The sequence below is a fragment of the Halichoerus grypus genome, chromosome 2, assembly GCF_964656455.1.
Source record: "Halichoerus grypus chromosome 2, mHalGry1.hap1.1, whole genome shotgun sequence".
Classification (NCBI taxonomy): Eukaryota; Metazoa; Chordata; class Mammalia; order Carnivora; family Phocidae; genus Halichoerus; species Halichoerus grypus.
Window position 1 is genome coordinate 161,720,261 of NC_135713.1, and position 15,089 is coordinate 161,735,349.

At 55.7% G+C, this 15,089-nt stretch overlaps 1 protein-coding gene across 9 annotated transcripts in view; it reads right to left on the bottom strand.

The window, feature by feature from the left end:
* The window catches only part of MPRIP (myosin phosphatase Rho interacting protein), a 149,241-nt gene that overhangs the window by 63,632 nt on the left and 70,520 nt on the right, over positions 1–15,089 (bottom strand). For all 9 annotated transcript variants that reach the window (XM_078068015.1, XM_036073799.2, XM_036073800.2 and 6 more), the window contains 2 exons: positions 5,385–5,536; positions 282–366 (listed from right to left, as the gene is read on the bottom strand). In XM_078068015.1, the coding sequence (XP_077924141.1) occupies positions 282–366; positions 5,385–5,536 (237 nt within the window). The remainder of the gene's footprint in view (positions 1–281; positions 367–5,384; positions 5,537–15,089) is intronic.

A 15,089-nucleotide genomic window follows, 5' to 3' on the forward strand; every position in this document is an offset into this window, starting at 1 on the left:
CAGCTCACTCACTGGAAACCTCCGGGGGCGGCCCCAGAGCATATGAGTAAAGCCACCCTATCCTGTGGAGGGTCCTGCCCTGTGGCTTGGCAAGGAGCATGCAGGTTATAGCCCACAGACTGCTGGAGGGAAGGAGAGACCATGCAGGGCTGAGGACCACTTCAGCCCCATCTGGATTCTTTTTCTCACCCCTAATTTTAGGCTGGGTTCTGAAGTCTTCTAACCTCCTGGGGAGCTCTCACTTCATCCCAGCTCCATTGATGGGACACCACTGTGCCTACCTGTGGTGTGGGAGGCTCCACCTTCCGCTTCTTCTTTTGGTTTTGCTTATTAGTCCTGGGATAGACCATGAGCATCTCTAGCCATCTGGGGAAAGAAGAGGAGAGAGCACTGGATCAGACCTCTGCACTCAGGGACTAGGAACCTTATTGGGTGGTCTAGGCTCCAGGCCCAATGCTTCCTACTTGGGGGCGCCCACCCAGTGGCCAGGTCTCTGGGTAGCTGAGCAGGGCAGAGCATGACCCAGATTTGTGCCTGCCACCGCTGGGGAAGTGCCAACAGTGCAGCCCAGGACAAGCACAGGCTGTGCTGGGACCAGGCCCAGATGCTGACCCCACAATGACCATAGTGCAGGTGGAGAGGGCCCGGTGGCCGGCCCAGGCATGCAGAGTGCTTCACTCTGCTGGAGTGGCAGGCCTGACCACAGGCCTCAGAGTGCAGAGCACATCATGGTTTCCATCACTGACCCCATCTTCGGGGCTTAGACCTGGCTTTAAAATTGTCCTCCCACAGTAGATTTGGCTAATGCACAGATGGGCTGCTACTGGGTATCATTTAGGGCTCTGGAGGCAGGAAACCAGCAGTTGTGCTACCAAAGTTCTCTGTGACGGGTCACTTCCGGGGCCAGACCCATGCATTCACCTCTGGGTCCCACCTGCACACTGAGGGCTCTGGGCACCTTGGCTTTGGGGAAGGCCCAGCAGAGCTGCCCAGGCCCACATGTTGGAAGGTCCACTCTGACCAGGAGCAGGGAAGGCAGTAGGGGAGTGTGGGAAGAGCAGCAGCTGACAGCAGGAGGTGTGATACAGATCTGGCTCTGCCAGCCTCTAACCACGACCCTGGGTGGCTTCCTGCCCCTGTGGGCTTCAGTCTCATCTCTGAAACCAGGGGGTGGATGAAGCCATGACATGTCCACTGCTTGCCTCACTCGAGCTTCATTAACATCTGGGAGGGTTGGATGAGGGGGACAGGAGGAGTGGAAGACAGGAGGGGCCTGGTGGTGAAGGATGCTCTGTCCAGAGCGGAAGGTACTGCAGGAGCCTCTGGTCCCCTTGTCCCCAGAACACGAGGGTCTGCGCTGGGCCTGCTGCCACCCCGGGCCCGGTGGCGGCGGCGGCTGAGCTGCAACGTGAGGCAGAGCCCGCACGGCCAGCACCCTGGCTGGAGGCTGCGGGTACCACCAGCATTCAAGCCCGCGTCAGGAAGAAGCACTCACGGCTTTAACTCTCAGAGGTGCTTCTTTAATTTGGGGTGGAGGGAGGGAGATCGGTCCCAGTCAGTGACCTTCTAGGACAGCCTCAGGAGGGTATGTCGGTTGTGCTGTTGCGAGCTGGCAGCTGGGGAAGTGGGCTTGGGTGTGGGGGATCACAGCATGTGGGCCAAGCCCCGCTCAGCTTTGAGCAGGTCATTCGGTGTCTGCTGAGACCACGAACCACTGCCGGCACCACAGAAACCTGAGGCCCAGGCCCTATGGGTCAGTCCTCTGTGGGCTGGCCCCAAAGCAAGAAAAGAGGCATGACTGTGTCTGCAAGGTCGGCAGATGAGCAGACTCTCAGGGCCTCACTCATGTCATCTGAGTGAGGCCCTGAGATTGCGGGGTTAAAAGACTTGCTTTCCAGCCTGCCGCAGGGGCTGACACCAGCAAGCTGTGTCTGCAGAAGGTCCCCCTTAGCGCTTTACTGAGGAGAGACTGCTTCACAAAGTCACCTCGTCCTCCGGGGCCCCAGGAGCACAGGGAGCGTGACAGGCAGGTGCACACTGGCCCAGCTGCTGTTCGCGGCGACACGGACAAGCCTGCAGGACAGGGCCCCGAGGGAAGAGATCTGGGCCGCCGCTGCACTGCTGAATGAACGGAGCCCGCTGAGGGCTCTGGCCCGGAGAGGGCTGGAGACTCGGGGGCTGAGCACAGGCAGGGGCGGGCTGGGGCTGGCCTGGGACAGATGACGGAATGTGTCCCCTGCACTCGGATTTCTCATGGAAGCCCAGCAGGAAGCGTATAACGTCATTTGGATGTGTTACCATGTAAAATACACCCAGGGAAGAGAGGTGAGGGGCGAATATGGATACGGGATCCGTGGTGGAAGTGAGTGCCAGGACGTGGTGGGGTGGGGTCCCCAGCTCTGACGGCAGAGCCAGGATGAGTGAGACCGAGGGGGGCAGAACTGAGAGGCAGGGGCACAGAGAAGGGGGAAAGCTCCCCCCCGCCACCAACTCCTGCTTACATCCCACCTCCTCTAAAAGAGCTGTGCTAAGTTGTGCCCCAAACATCCTGAAGGCCCGTCCTGGCATGAGAGCGCTGAGAAAGAGAACTGCCAACTCTCTCCGCCCAGCTCTGGGAGAGATGCCTCAGGCAGCCCAGGGGTCTCTGCTCAGAGAAGACACCAGAAAGAAGTCTGGATGGACTGTCCCCAACTACCCCTGCTCTAAGTCAGCCCAGAGGAAGACTGTACCTCATTAGGGAGCTGGGTACTTGCCCCCACCTTGGGGCCTAAGAGCCCACAGGTAAGATTATCTGGCAAAGGAGCTGTGCCAGGTGGTGAGGACACCAAGGGAGGCATCCGTCCACAAAGGTGCGAGGCAGAGGAGGGAGAGAAGATGGAGGCAGAAGTCTGTATCCAGGGCACACTACCCCACCTGACTCCCTAAAGGAGGCCTAGTGTACCAGTGGGTGGTGAAGACAAGCTGCTGCTGGGGGCCACTGGAGGGGCTGCAGGGGCCCAGGGACAGGTTGTCATGGTGCAAACCCTGCCTATTGGGCAGGGATTAGCTAGGCCCAGCCCCAGGATGAGGACAGGGAAAAGTGCTGGGTATGCCCCTGAGCCACCGCACAAACCTGGATGGCCCAGCCTACATGCGGGACCCAGAGAACACACACATCTGGTATCCTGGTCCACCAATGACCTTGTCTACTCAAGCTGCACAGGAAAGGCAGTCCCCCGCCTCTGTACATGCAGTGACCTTAGGAGAGGGGATCAGGACAGGCGGTCTGTGGCAGGTGCCTGATGGGAGGATTTGGGCCACCCGACAGAGGCACTGTCAGCTGTCAGTTTCCTCATGCCATGTGGCAGACCATGACATCACTGACCTGGTCCCCCAGCTCACGCATGCCCCAGCCTGTCCTGGGAACCCTGGACACCCCTTCCCATCCCTCATGCTAATCAGGATCCTCCATGAGACCTAGCTCCAAGGGGAGGGCTAGCTCTCCTCCAAGGACTCCCGCGGGGCAGTGGCAGCTCGGTACAGGTGTGCCTGCCAGACGGGGCCGCGGCAGCAAGCAGGAGCCGGGAGGAGCAAGCAGTTCTGTGCTGTGCCTCGTGCCTGCAGTCCCTTGTTCAGGGTCCTCGCATTTCCATAGCTTCAGTCTCCCAACTGTAGAATGAGGGGCTCTGTAAAAGCCCTCTATATATTTTTTTTAAGTTTTATTTTTTAGTAATCTCTACACCCAATGTGGGGCTCGAACCCATGTTCCGGAAATCAAGAGTCCTATGCTTTTCTGACTGAGCCGGCCAGGCTCCCTGAGCCCTCTACACTCCTAAACCATATGGTTCTAGAATTAAGACCAGAGAGAGGGAGAGGCAAAGTGGTCCTGCTGTTCGCCCCTAGGATTTAAAAATGCAAACCTGCCTCTCTCCAAGGGAGAAGGACTCAGGGTGAGCTGGCACCCGCAGCAGAGGGTCCGCTGGTCACTCTGCAGGGCAGCTCTGGCCCTCGGCTCCAGCCTGACAGAGTGGATTTGAACTTCTGAACTCGGCAAAACCTGGGGACCTTCTGACCACTGTTCCCGCTTCCTCATACAGCAGCCTTGGCCTGAGATCTTGAAGCTCAGCCAGTGTTCAGAGTCTTTTTACTTGTTGAAACCAAAAGCCTTCACCTTCTAGTTCCCTCCACTCTGCACTACAATCATCAGCCCAGTATCCCTAGCCCCGCCCCCCTGCCCCAATTCACTTTCTCTCAAAGCTTTCTCAGCCTTAAAGGACCAATGGGATTCTCCAAGATCCAGCGCCCGAGTTCCTGGCCGGGCTTGCTGAGCCTGTTCTCGAGGCACGGACTGTGTGGCTAGGTCACACAGAGCTGGTAACAGGCGCCCCAGGAGCAGGGACTCCTGGAAGGCACACGCTGCGTGAGCTCAGGAGCACAGAGCTCTGCTCACCCGGACTGTCAGCTACCTGGAAAACTGGGCCCCCTTCCACCTCCCAAGGCTTCCCCTAAGCCTCCGACCAGGGCATGGCCAGGGCAGGGGTGTGACTCAAAGACTGTCTATTCTTTGCACCTGGAAAAAGAAGGCAGTGCATACAGCGGAACTGGAGTGACTGCTGTGTGCAGGCCCTGAGAACGAGGAATGAAACACAGCCCCTGACCCTCAAGGACCTACTGCTGGCTACAGGAGGCCAGATGTGTACCCAGACACCAAGAGCCAGCTGATGGTGCCAAGTGCCTCATGGGGGCAGGTTTCCTGGAAGAGTGGACATTCAGGCTGACTCAACAGCCTCAAGGAAGGAGGGGTCATTCCAGACTGAAGGCAGGGTGGCAGTGAAGGCACGGAGCTGGTGGGCAGCACGGGGATGTGTAGTGACAAGCAGCTCAGTGCTGAGGGACACAAGGGTGGTGGGGGTGAGGCTGGAGGGCTGGGAAAGGGCCTCCTGAGGCCAGCCAAGGAACTTGGACTTGACTCCCAGGTGATGGGGCTTCAGGCAGGAGGGAGGCAAGGTCAGATGGGTTCTGGGGACTGAAACCCTTGTGCTCGAGTGATACACGGGTGGAAGAGTGAGAATGGAGGTGGGGAGACCAATGAGAGGCCGAAGGAAGCCGAGGCAGCCCTGGAAGTGGGGCAGCGCCAGCAGAGGGAGGTCCCCGGGGAAATGGGACATGAGGAGAGTTATGTGCACGTGGGGATGACGCAAAGACAGGTGGAGGGTGAGGCCAGTTTCGGGCGTGGTGAGCGGGCACACGGTGGTGCTGTGAAGAAAGAGAGGGACTCAGAAGAGGGGACACGCTTGGGGAAGAAAGTGATGGCGATATTGCCCAATTTGTGCCAAAGGGAACTGGTCCGAGAACCTGCTGGTAGGCAGGGGTGCCTCCTCCCAAAATGCCCGGGGCAGACTCACCCACTGATGATCTCCTTGGTTTCTGCCCGGATGAAATGCTCCTTCTCAGGGGTCAGAATGCACAGGGAGAACTTCTGGCCTGTCCGGCCCTCCCCATCCACCACGTCTGTGCACTGGTTCATGTTGATGGTGCCCTGAGGCAGGGTTGTGGGCTGCAAGAAGAAGACGGGGCAGGGAGTTACGCACAGGCCAGCACTCATGGGTCAGAGTAAGGCAACATGGACGGTCCCCATATCCCCAGGCCCTCCCGGCCCTTGTCCCTTCAACAGGCACCTGAACCTCTTGCAGCTGTGTGGATCCCCAATTACAACAGAGGCAAAGGGTGGTGGCTCTGCCTCGCCCCCACCCTCATGGCCCCACTTCCTCCCTACCCATCCCAGGGAGGAGAGGTGACAGGCCTGCTCTTCTCAGAGGACACCCAGCTGGACATTCCTTCCTAGCTGGAGAACAAGATCCCAGCTGGTACCGGGGGAAGGGAGAGAGACAGGAAGGGGACAGCTCCGTAAGGACAGCTGGGAGGACAGAGGCAGCCAAGAGTCTGGTCTCACAGGGGTTACTGATCCAAGAGAGCAGTGAGAAAAAGCTCCAGAGGAGATGGTTCCAAAATAGCAAGGTTATTTTTAGAGGCAAGGAGGGAGCCGGAGAGAAGCCGCATCCTGGAAGGCAGGCTGTGGGGCTGGCAGGCTGGAGCCACACATATATCATCAATGCTTTAAAGGTAGGCCAAGCCCGCTCAGGGCAGGTGACCCCCCACCACCTTCCAGGACTGCCCGTGAGGCTGCTGGCCAGCGCCGGAACAACAAATAATAGCTTTTTTCCTTTTCTGACACTGTTAGACACTGAAATGAGGAAAAGAACCCCAAGAACAAGCAAAGAAGGCATTAAGAGATTCCTACTGGGGTGAGGGTCAGCAAGGAGGACCTTCCTAAAGATGATTTGTTAGCCCTGCATCCTCTGGCCTCTCACCTTCCCCCAAACAGGAAGCACTTTTGGGCGGGAAATGAGGCTCCATGGCTGTCACCACACCAAGGGCAAAGAGCTCCTGGCCTGGAGTCAGGCAAGGCACTACCTTAATGCCCCTTTCTGGTGGCTCTCACAGGGAGGAAAGCCTTGGCCAGGACCCCTGGTGGTGTGGGGCACGAGGTGAGGTGGCTGCCCCCACTTTCGGGGCAGCTGCCAGCTTCCATACTGAGCACCCCCCAAGGACTTGGCGCTTCCTTAGTTGGGTTCCTGACGAAACAGCAGGGGGAGAAAAAGCGAATGGTGGCCAGCTGGGGGTTGCTTTATCAGGTGCCTCCCTCCTAAAGCTCTGAGGGTAGGTCCTACCCCTGACCAGCTGCAAGCTCCCTGTTGCCAGGCATGGGGAAGAGGCCTGGTCTGAAGGTCAGGATGCTGGGTCCGGTGTGGATGCCAAGCTCAGACCAACTATACCCGCTACTGGAAACCCTTCTTCATCTGTCAAACGAGAGGAAGCAGGAAGCTCCTGGACCCCCTCCAGCTCGAGCGCATATGAGCTTCCTGGTACTTTCCAGGCCAACCCACCAGCATTTCTGATGCACTGCCAGCTCCCTCCTCATCCGCTGGTGCCCAGCTACAGAAGCCGGACCAGAGGAGCGCTGTGTTCCAGAGCCCTCACCCAGCACGGCTGCCGGCTCTCTGGTCCACCGGAGTGGGAAGAAGTAAGGTTCCCAGCTCCGAGAAGCCTTTCCTTATGGACTCTTTGGGCTCAGCTCAGAATGGAGGTGGCAGGGCAGGAGAGCCATCTGTGAGCTCACGGGGAGGCCTGTGACTTCAGGTGGGGACCAGAGGAGGGGCCAGAGTCCCACTTCTGACAGTGGGTCACAAGCATACTAAGACTAGTGTCTTCCTTAGTACAGCAGCCTTGTAGTATCTCTCCTGGGCCCTCCTGGAGAGTCCTTGAGCTGGGAAAAGGGGGTTTGTTGGGTTATCCTGCAACCAACCAAGGGGGTTCTTCAGGAGCAGTGAGCAAGGGAGGCGGCCTGGGACCCGCCCACTGGTCTTCTGGCTGGGGAGACCCATAAGCATGTAGGGGCTGAGTCCCCCTCCCCAGATGAGCACTGCAGTTTCAAGAGCGCACCCCTCCAACCCAGGGCAGGGCCCGCAGGATCCTTCTAGGCTTCCCCACCCCACCTTGTTCCAGTTCCAGCCCCTCTACTCTTCAGAATTTCTAATCCCAGGTCTTCTCTGATGTCATGCCACTGCCCCATCTGAACCCTCTTTGGGTGAACTAAGGGTGGTGACCTCTGCTCTCTCAGCTCAGCCTCCCCCACGCAGTAGCACACGCTCCCTGTTGGTACCGACAAGGCTCATGGGTTCTCTGGGGTGGGTCCTCTGGTACACGAAACAAGGACACTGATGCTGTGGACCACTGTGAGGATTAGGGCCATGAGCAGGATCACAGAGCTGAGAGGGGAGAGGGGACAGCAGAGGAGCTTTTCCAAGGTGACTTTTCCTCCTTTGTCCTTGACACGCCCCCTCCCCCCCATGCTTGGACTCATGGGTCACAGTTGCCAGTGTATGCCCACCTGTGACACATGGATGCGTGGACACGGTAAGTTATCTACTGTGCCACTGTGCCAATGCCTTATAAATTATAACACACACACAGGAAAGCTAAACGGGGACAATAAAACGCACCAACAGAGACAGACTGTAATACTTTCTTCTCACTATACTCTCCAGTGGGCCATCTGAAGGCATGTGCTCGTCTTTAGAAACTACTGTTCCAGGGTTCGGGGTCAAGAAACTGCTCACCATTCCCTCAGGCACAGTAACTGTGTTTGCTGGACACATGGCCAGCAGCTACTGACGAGATTTCCCAGCTAACCCTGCAGCTGAATGCGGTCACGGGACCTAGTTACCAACCATGCCCTAAGACTTCTGACAACCTCTCTGGACCTCAGTTTTTTATGTGTGCAAAATGAGGTCCCTACCTCCTTCCAGAAGAGCTTTCAAAAAGGCAAAGACATAACAAGCTACAGCTGCATGAAATGACAATTTATTTACTACCTGTGTGTCACCCTCTTTCATGCCTCCTTAAACGTTACTCACGAGGTGGGCATTAGCTAATCCTGTTACATATGGGGAAAAGGGAGCAGAGCTGACGGCGGTCAGAAGAGAAGGGAGAACCGGAAAGCTGACCCAGGTTGGCATTTGGCAAGCACTGTGCAAATAGTTCCTCCTGAGCCTCAACAGTGCCACGTGCGGGAAGAGGCCCCACCAGTGCCAGCGCCACTTGCCACCAAGCAGCTCACTGTCCTAGGTGGGCACTGAAGGCCAGGCCCCGGCCAATGTGTCCTCTCATGACTACTCCCACACCCCTCTGAGGCTGCCTACACCACCACGCCACCCCCACTCGCCCCTTGACTAGTCGGCACTCAGCCACAGCTCCTGCACCCAGAGCTCGGGCAGATTCAACCAAGGGCCCAGGTGTGGCCCTCCCCACCTCAAGGCAGGAGCAGGCCATACCCATCTGCATTCTCAGCACGGAAGAGAGAAGAGATCTTTGACAACCCATCTCCTGACTAGGCCAGACCCTGTGCTTGGAGAGCAAGGGCAGATATCTAGGCTGCAATCCAAATCCAGCCAGAGGGAACCCCTCACCCCAATACCGTCAGCAGGGAGGCCAGCTCCATCTGACAAGCTCCCTGTTCTCATTCTGCACCTCCAGAGTTGGGAATCCAGGCCTCCTATGAGGCTGAGTGGCACCTAGTTTTGCTCGATTCCAAAAAAGGGATGGCTGTCTGCAGGCCACCCAACTCTGTTATGTTGCCAAGTTATGGGTTAAGTCCTCAGCCAGCAATGTCACCAGATGGCCCTCTAGCCATCTGGGGGTTTCCAGTCCTCTTCTGGTCTCCACACTACACCCGCTAAGATGGTAGAGCTGCATCGGTGTGAATGAATCCCAAGGCCAAAGACCATGTAAGCATGAAGTGACCAAGCAGGAGGACTAAGACAAGGGCCTCTCTCCAGGGATGTCACCACATCCTGCTGAGAACGCAGCCGTCTCCCGTCATCTGCCCACTGGCCCACAAAAGGCCAAGTGAGCCTTTGCCCACTGCAGCTGGCCACCTGTCAGAGGTTTGCTTCGGAAGATCCTCCCACAGCAGCCTTACCACCTGGACAACCTCCAGCCCCATCCCTGGCCCAAGCAGGTGCACTTTAGGGAAAACAGGTAGCCTCCACTTCTTGTTGGATCCTGGAAGTTTGGGAAGGTAAGCTTCTACGAGCCACAGAGAAAGAAGAGGAAAGTAGGACAGAAAAACAAAGAGGGGCCATTTCGAACTATCGGTGGGGGCCCTTTCCTCCAGGCAGCTGTGCTTATACAGCCGGAGGCCAGGCAAGACTGGGCTAGAGTGGAAATACTCCATTTTATGCCCCACTTCTCCATTCAGATGGGAAAACAGAGACCCACAGAAACAAAGGCTTTCCGCAGCGCAAAGAGGTGCTCACAAAATCTCAAGGTCAAAAGTGCCTTTCAACGTGAAGGCCAACCCAGTGCACTGCAGGTCCTGCAACAGTTCCTGTATTTCAAACCTATCTGTCCACGACTGACAGAGAACCACGCATTCCACGCTGGGAAGGACAGGTGTACAGGCACGCACACACACACAGAATGAAAAATTGGGGAATACTTCTACTACATGTCCTGTGTTCTGTATGATTGCTCCGTCACACTCCCCACGACCCACTTAAGGAGGAGGAGCAGCAGTGCCACTTGGTGTCAGCCATCAGCCAGCACTCTGCACACGGCCAGGAGTAGGGGTGAGTATGCTCCAGGTAGGACAGGAAGACTCTCCCTCACAGTAGGAGCCATTGCAGCAAGCATAATCCTCATCGTCTTCTACGGTCAGGCAGGGCTCTGGAGAAGTACTTATAGGTTCACCCTGACGACAGCCTCAGGAGGAAGGCACTCTGACGGGCTTGCAAGTGGGGCTCAGGGTGGGAAAGGGACCTGTAACCCAACGGGGTCACCCAGGTCTAGTGTGGCCCAGGGTTACTGCAGAACCTGTCGGTGGGCAGGATCAGACACGGCCTAGGCAGGAACACGATCCCCCCTGCCCTCCCCAAAGGGGAGGATAATGGCTCCCATAAGCTCCCGTACAGAGGCCTGCCGGGCAGCCACACTGGAGGCTTGGTTAGGCCACCTGAGCCAGGCCCAGGGAGAGACCACATACATCCTTTCTTGGGGATTAGGGAGGTTAGACCGGAATTTCCTATGGCAGGAAGGTGGCCCTTGGGGAGCTTTGCTGGGTGAGTACTGCACCCCATCTCAGGCATCCCTGGAACCCCATGCCCTGACAGGAACATGTGCTGGTCACGATCCCAGACACTGTCTCTGGCTCTTCCTGCTACTACCAAACTGCTCACAGAGTCCCGAATCTAACGAATCATGAGTCCCTCTCTCAAGAGGTGGACACCAAATGCCATCCAGGTGTAGAACAGGCCACCTGATTCTCTGCCCTCCAAGGCCACAGTACTCCCCAGTGAGCAGCTCTCTTTAGACAGATATCCTCAAAGTCCAAGTTCTCAGAAAAAACTTGGAAAGACCCATGGAAAAGGAAGTCTTGAGACATACCCACGAAACCACCCAGAATCGGAGTCAGCAAAAGCCCCTGCTGGCCCCTCTGGCGGCTCAGAGAAGCCTTCCCCCCAACCTCAGCGGGAGCCTCAGGGTAGCGGGGGATGGACGAGGAGCTGCCATAGGTGCCCGCCAGGCAGAACTTCTTTCCTCTCATTCCTTGCATGGCACAAAGCCCACAAAGTCCCCTGCCCAGGCGTGTGGTCAGCCTCCCTTGGATCCTACAGTCCTCGTGGTTTACTGGGCAGTTTCACACCCATCCCCTACACCAGAGCCGCTAGCCACACAGGTCTGTGTCTGTGATCTCACACGGCCTCATCTGGAGGAAGTGGTGAATCTGCACCCCTTCCTGCCCTTTAGGACTCCAACATGAACCCTAACTGCTGCAGCTCTGCCCGCAGGAGGAGGCTGGGCCAGCCATGCTGGGGGCTACGGTGTGGAGAACCTGTCACCTGTGGACCCATCACCCCAGGGCGGGGGAGCCAAACATGACTGAGCTCCCAGCCCCTTCTTCCCCACAAAGGCTCAAAGATCTAATGTAGCCTCTGGGCTTTACGTTTCCAGAGCCCACGAGCCAAGAAGAGCACCACCCTCGGAACAGAATCCTAGCTCTGCCAATCACCATGTAAGTCACCTTGGGCAAGCTGCAAAGTTTAAGCTTCAGCTTCCACAAGGGTAAAATGGGAGGAACAATATCCTTTACTTCAAATGCAAAATAGAGCAGCTGCTGTGGACAACAGTCTGGAGGCTCCTCAAAAAGTTAAACATGGAGTTACCATATGACTCAGCAATTCTGCTCCTAGGTTTACACCCCAAAGAACTGAAAAGAGGTGTTTGAACAAAACTTGTACACAAATGTTCATAGCAGCACTATTCACAATGGCCAAAAGGTAGAAACAGCCTAAATGTCCATCAATGGATGCATGGATGGCACTCAGTCGGTTGAGAGCCCAACTCTTGGTTTTGGCTCAGGTCGTGATCTCAGGGTCATGGGACAGAGCCCGGCGTTGGGCTCCATCACTCAGCGGGGACTCTGCTTGAGATTCTTTCTCCTTCTCCCTCTGCCCACCCCCTCGCACTCTCTCCCTAAAATAAATAAATCTTTTAAAAAAATGGACGCATGGATAAACAAAATGTTGTCTAGCCATACAACAGAATGGTATTCAGCCATAAGAATGAAACACTGACACACACTTTCAACGTAGATGAAAACATTACACTAAGTGAAAGAAGCCAGAGACAAAAGGACAAACATTGTATGATTCAATTTTGATGAAATATCCAGAATGGCAAATTCACAGAGACAGAAAGCAGATTAATGGTTGCTAGGGGATGAGTGGGGAAGTGGGGAATGAGGAGTGACTGCTTAATGGGTATGAGATCTCCATTTGGAATGATGAGAAAGTTCTGGAACTAGACAGTGGTGATGATTGCACAACATTACAAATGTACTAAATGCCACTGAATTGTACACTTTAAAGTGGTTAATACAGTAGTTTTTTGGTTATGTATATTTTACCACAATAAAAGAAATCCCTCACCTCACAGAGTTGCCATGAGACTAGAGAGGATACTGTTCACATAAAGTGAGGGCTCAGGGTTGGCACACAACCCAGGCTGCTTCCCCTGCTGTTTCTCAGTGTGCGCGCGCGCGCGCGCGCACACACACACACACACACACACACACACACACTCCCCACCAAGCAAGTGGGTGGTGGTAAGAAGATAATTTATTCAATACATTTTCTCTGAATGCTTGCCACAAGGAAAAGGGAGGAAGGCATTAGGCACATGTGTCTCCTACCTGCAGACAGAGAAGAGGCCAGCAGGGTGAAGGGAGCAAGCTGGCCTGGCTAGACTGGAGGGAGTTGAGGCATCATGGGTCATCCTCTCCCTGAGAGCGGAGGAAAAGCCAGGCCTCCATGCCTACACTGGAGGCCAGCAGCTGGCCCAAGAGGACTACCAGTAGGCTCTTGAAAATGACAGGCCAAACTGAGGGGTTTACCCACGTGCAGCAGAGCAGGTCACGTTTATTCTCTGTGCCTCCCGGTCCCTATCTCAAGGCCCTGGGGGAGATCAGGGTCTGGTTTCCCACCACACTGCAATGGGGCCAGGTGGGAGTGGGGTGTCTGCCCTTCTTTGGAGCACCAGACACTTCACCTGCGCTGGGGCCCAGCCTTCCTCCCCATAAGCTCCCAGGCACAGGCAGGCCCACGTCTGAGTGTTGCTTCCACTTCTCTCCTACTGCCCAATTTACCGTCATCCCACTGCCCACTGATCCAGATCGAGTTGGAAATGGGAGCCTCAAACCTGGAAGTGTTCTCAGGGAGGCATGGCAGGAGCATCCAGCACACAGTGGGCAGGTCTGTGGATTCTCTTCTCCCAGGCACGGCACTCAGTTCCTCAGCACTGTTCAACAGTTAGAACCTAGGGCTAGGCCGACCTCCCTGTGGTTGCCAGTACCGGCCCCAGAACTGTTCCTGAGCAGAAACATGGCCGTGCCGTAGCGGCTCCCACGGTCTCAAGCCCAAGCTCTCTGCCCTGTGTTTGAGGCTCTCAAGAGCCCCTTCCTCACAGGCCCAGGTGACCCACCAATAAACAGGCTGGCTCCCTTAAGAGCCATCTCCTGCCAGAAATGTCTGCCTCACATCCTTTACTTCCTGGATGGTCACCCTGTCCTCTCTGAAGGGAAGAGCCCTGCATGTAGCCCTGAGCCCACTTACGGGCCTGCCCGTCTGTTCTCCATGCTAGACGGTGAGGTCCTCGATGAAATGAATTTGATTTTCCTCTATATGCCTATATGCTGGCACTCTTCATAATGAGCCTTAGCACATATTTTTGAATGATATATGAAACAAACCAACCCCTCTGTTTATACTGCAGATTCACTGTATAAATATTATGCTTTATTTATAAATATTTTATAACATATATAACATAATATTATAAATGTTTCCTTTATAAAGTAGGAATACCCACCCTTGCGAAATCCCGTTTGTTAAGTAGACAGCAGGACGCTCCTCATGCAAAGGTGAGACAATAACAAATCCTCCACTGTCTGAGGTGCATGAGGGGCAGGAGCTGGTCTGAAGGAGATGCAGGGCCCAGAAAGGGAACCTGACCTTCAGGGGCCCATGGTTCTAAGTACCACCCCTGGGGCCAGGACTGCTGCAACTGGCAGATGATGAAGTTGAAAGGCAAGAGGTGGGTGTGGCCACCTTTATCTTCCTTACCCACCCAATCAGCACGGCAGCAGGATTCCACCAGAACCAAGTGCCAGAACCAATGGATGATTCCATTCACAGGAAATGGCCAGAACAAGTAATTGGATAGAGACAGAAAGTAGATTAGTGGTTGGGGGGGGGGGGTTTGATTAGGGGTGATACATAAGGGGTACAGGGTTCCTTTGGCTGGGGTGGGGGAAGGGGAATGTTCTAAAATTAGACTCTGGTGATGCCTGGACAATCCTGCAACTACAGTAAAAGGCAATTACTTGTATGCTTACAAACAAAACACAACACTGCACAGGTACAGAAATAATCAAGATGTGGTGGCCGACAGGGGAGGCCCTTCGAGAGACCTATGTGGCTCTACTCAGGCTCCTGCAGGAAGAACACGCACAGCCTGCTGCCTCCAACCCAGGCCTGGAAGGTGCTTGAGGCCAGTCCCCTGCCCCGCATTTCAGACGTGGAAGCCAAGGCCCAGACAGGCACAAGGACTAGAGCCCAGCTTTCCAAATCCTAACCTACCTCAACACATGACCTCTACCGCAGCGGCTAGCGTCAACCAGCCCCGCAGAGCTAACATTCAACCTACCAGGCTCTGACATGCGTCCGCACAGAGGGCATGGCTGAGCAGTTATTACCTCGGAGGTCCCCTTTTCAAGATTCGGCTCTGGCCCCATCCAGGGGCGGGGTGAGCTTTCAGAGGCATTCAGGGCTTCCATGGTTTCAGCAGAAAGGGGCCCACAAATGAGGGAGCATTTGCTAATCCCAAGCAGCACCGGGAGCTACACTGGAGCTGTAGCCTGGGAGCAGCAGAAGAGGAGAGGGGTTGCTTAGCCCAACACAGTACGTGCAGGGGTGCTCTGCAAATGACCCACT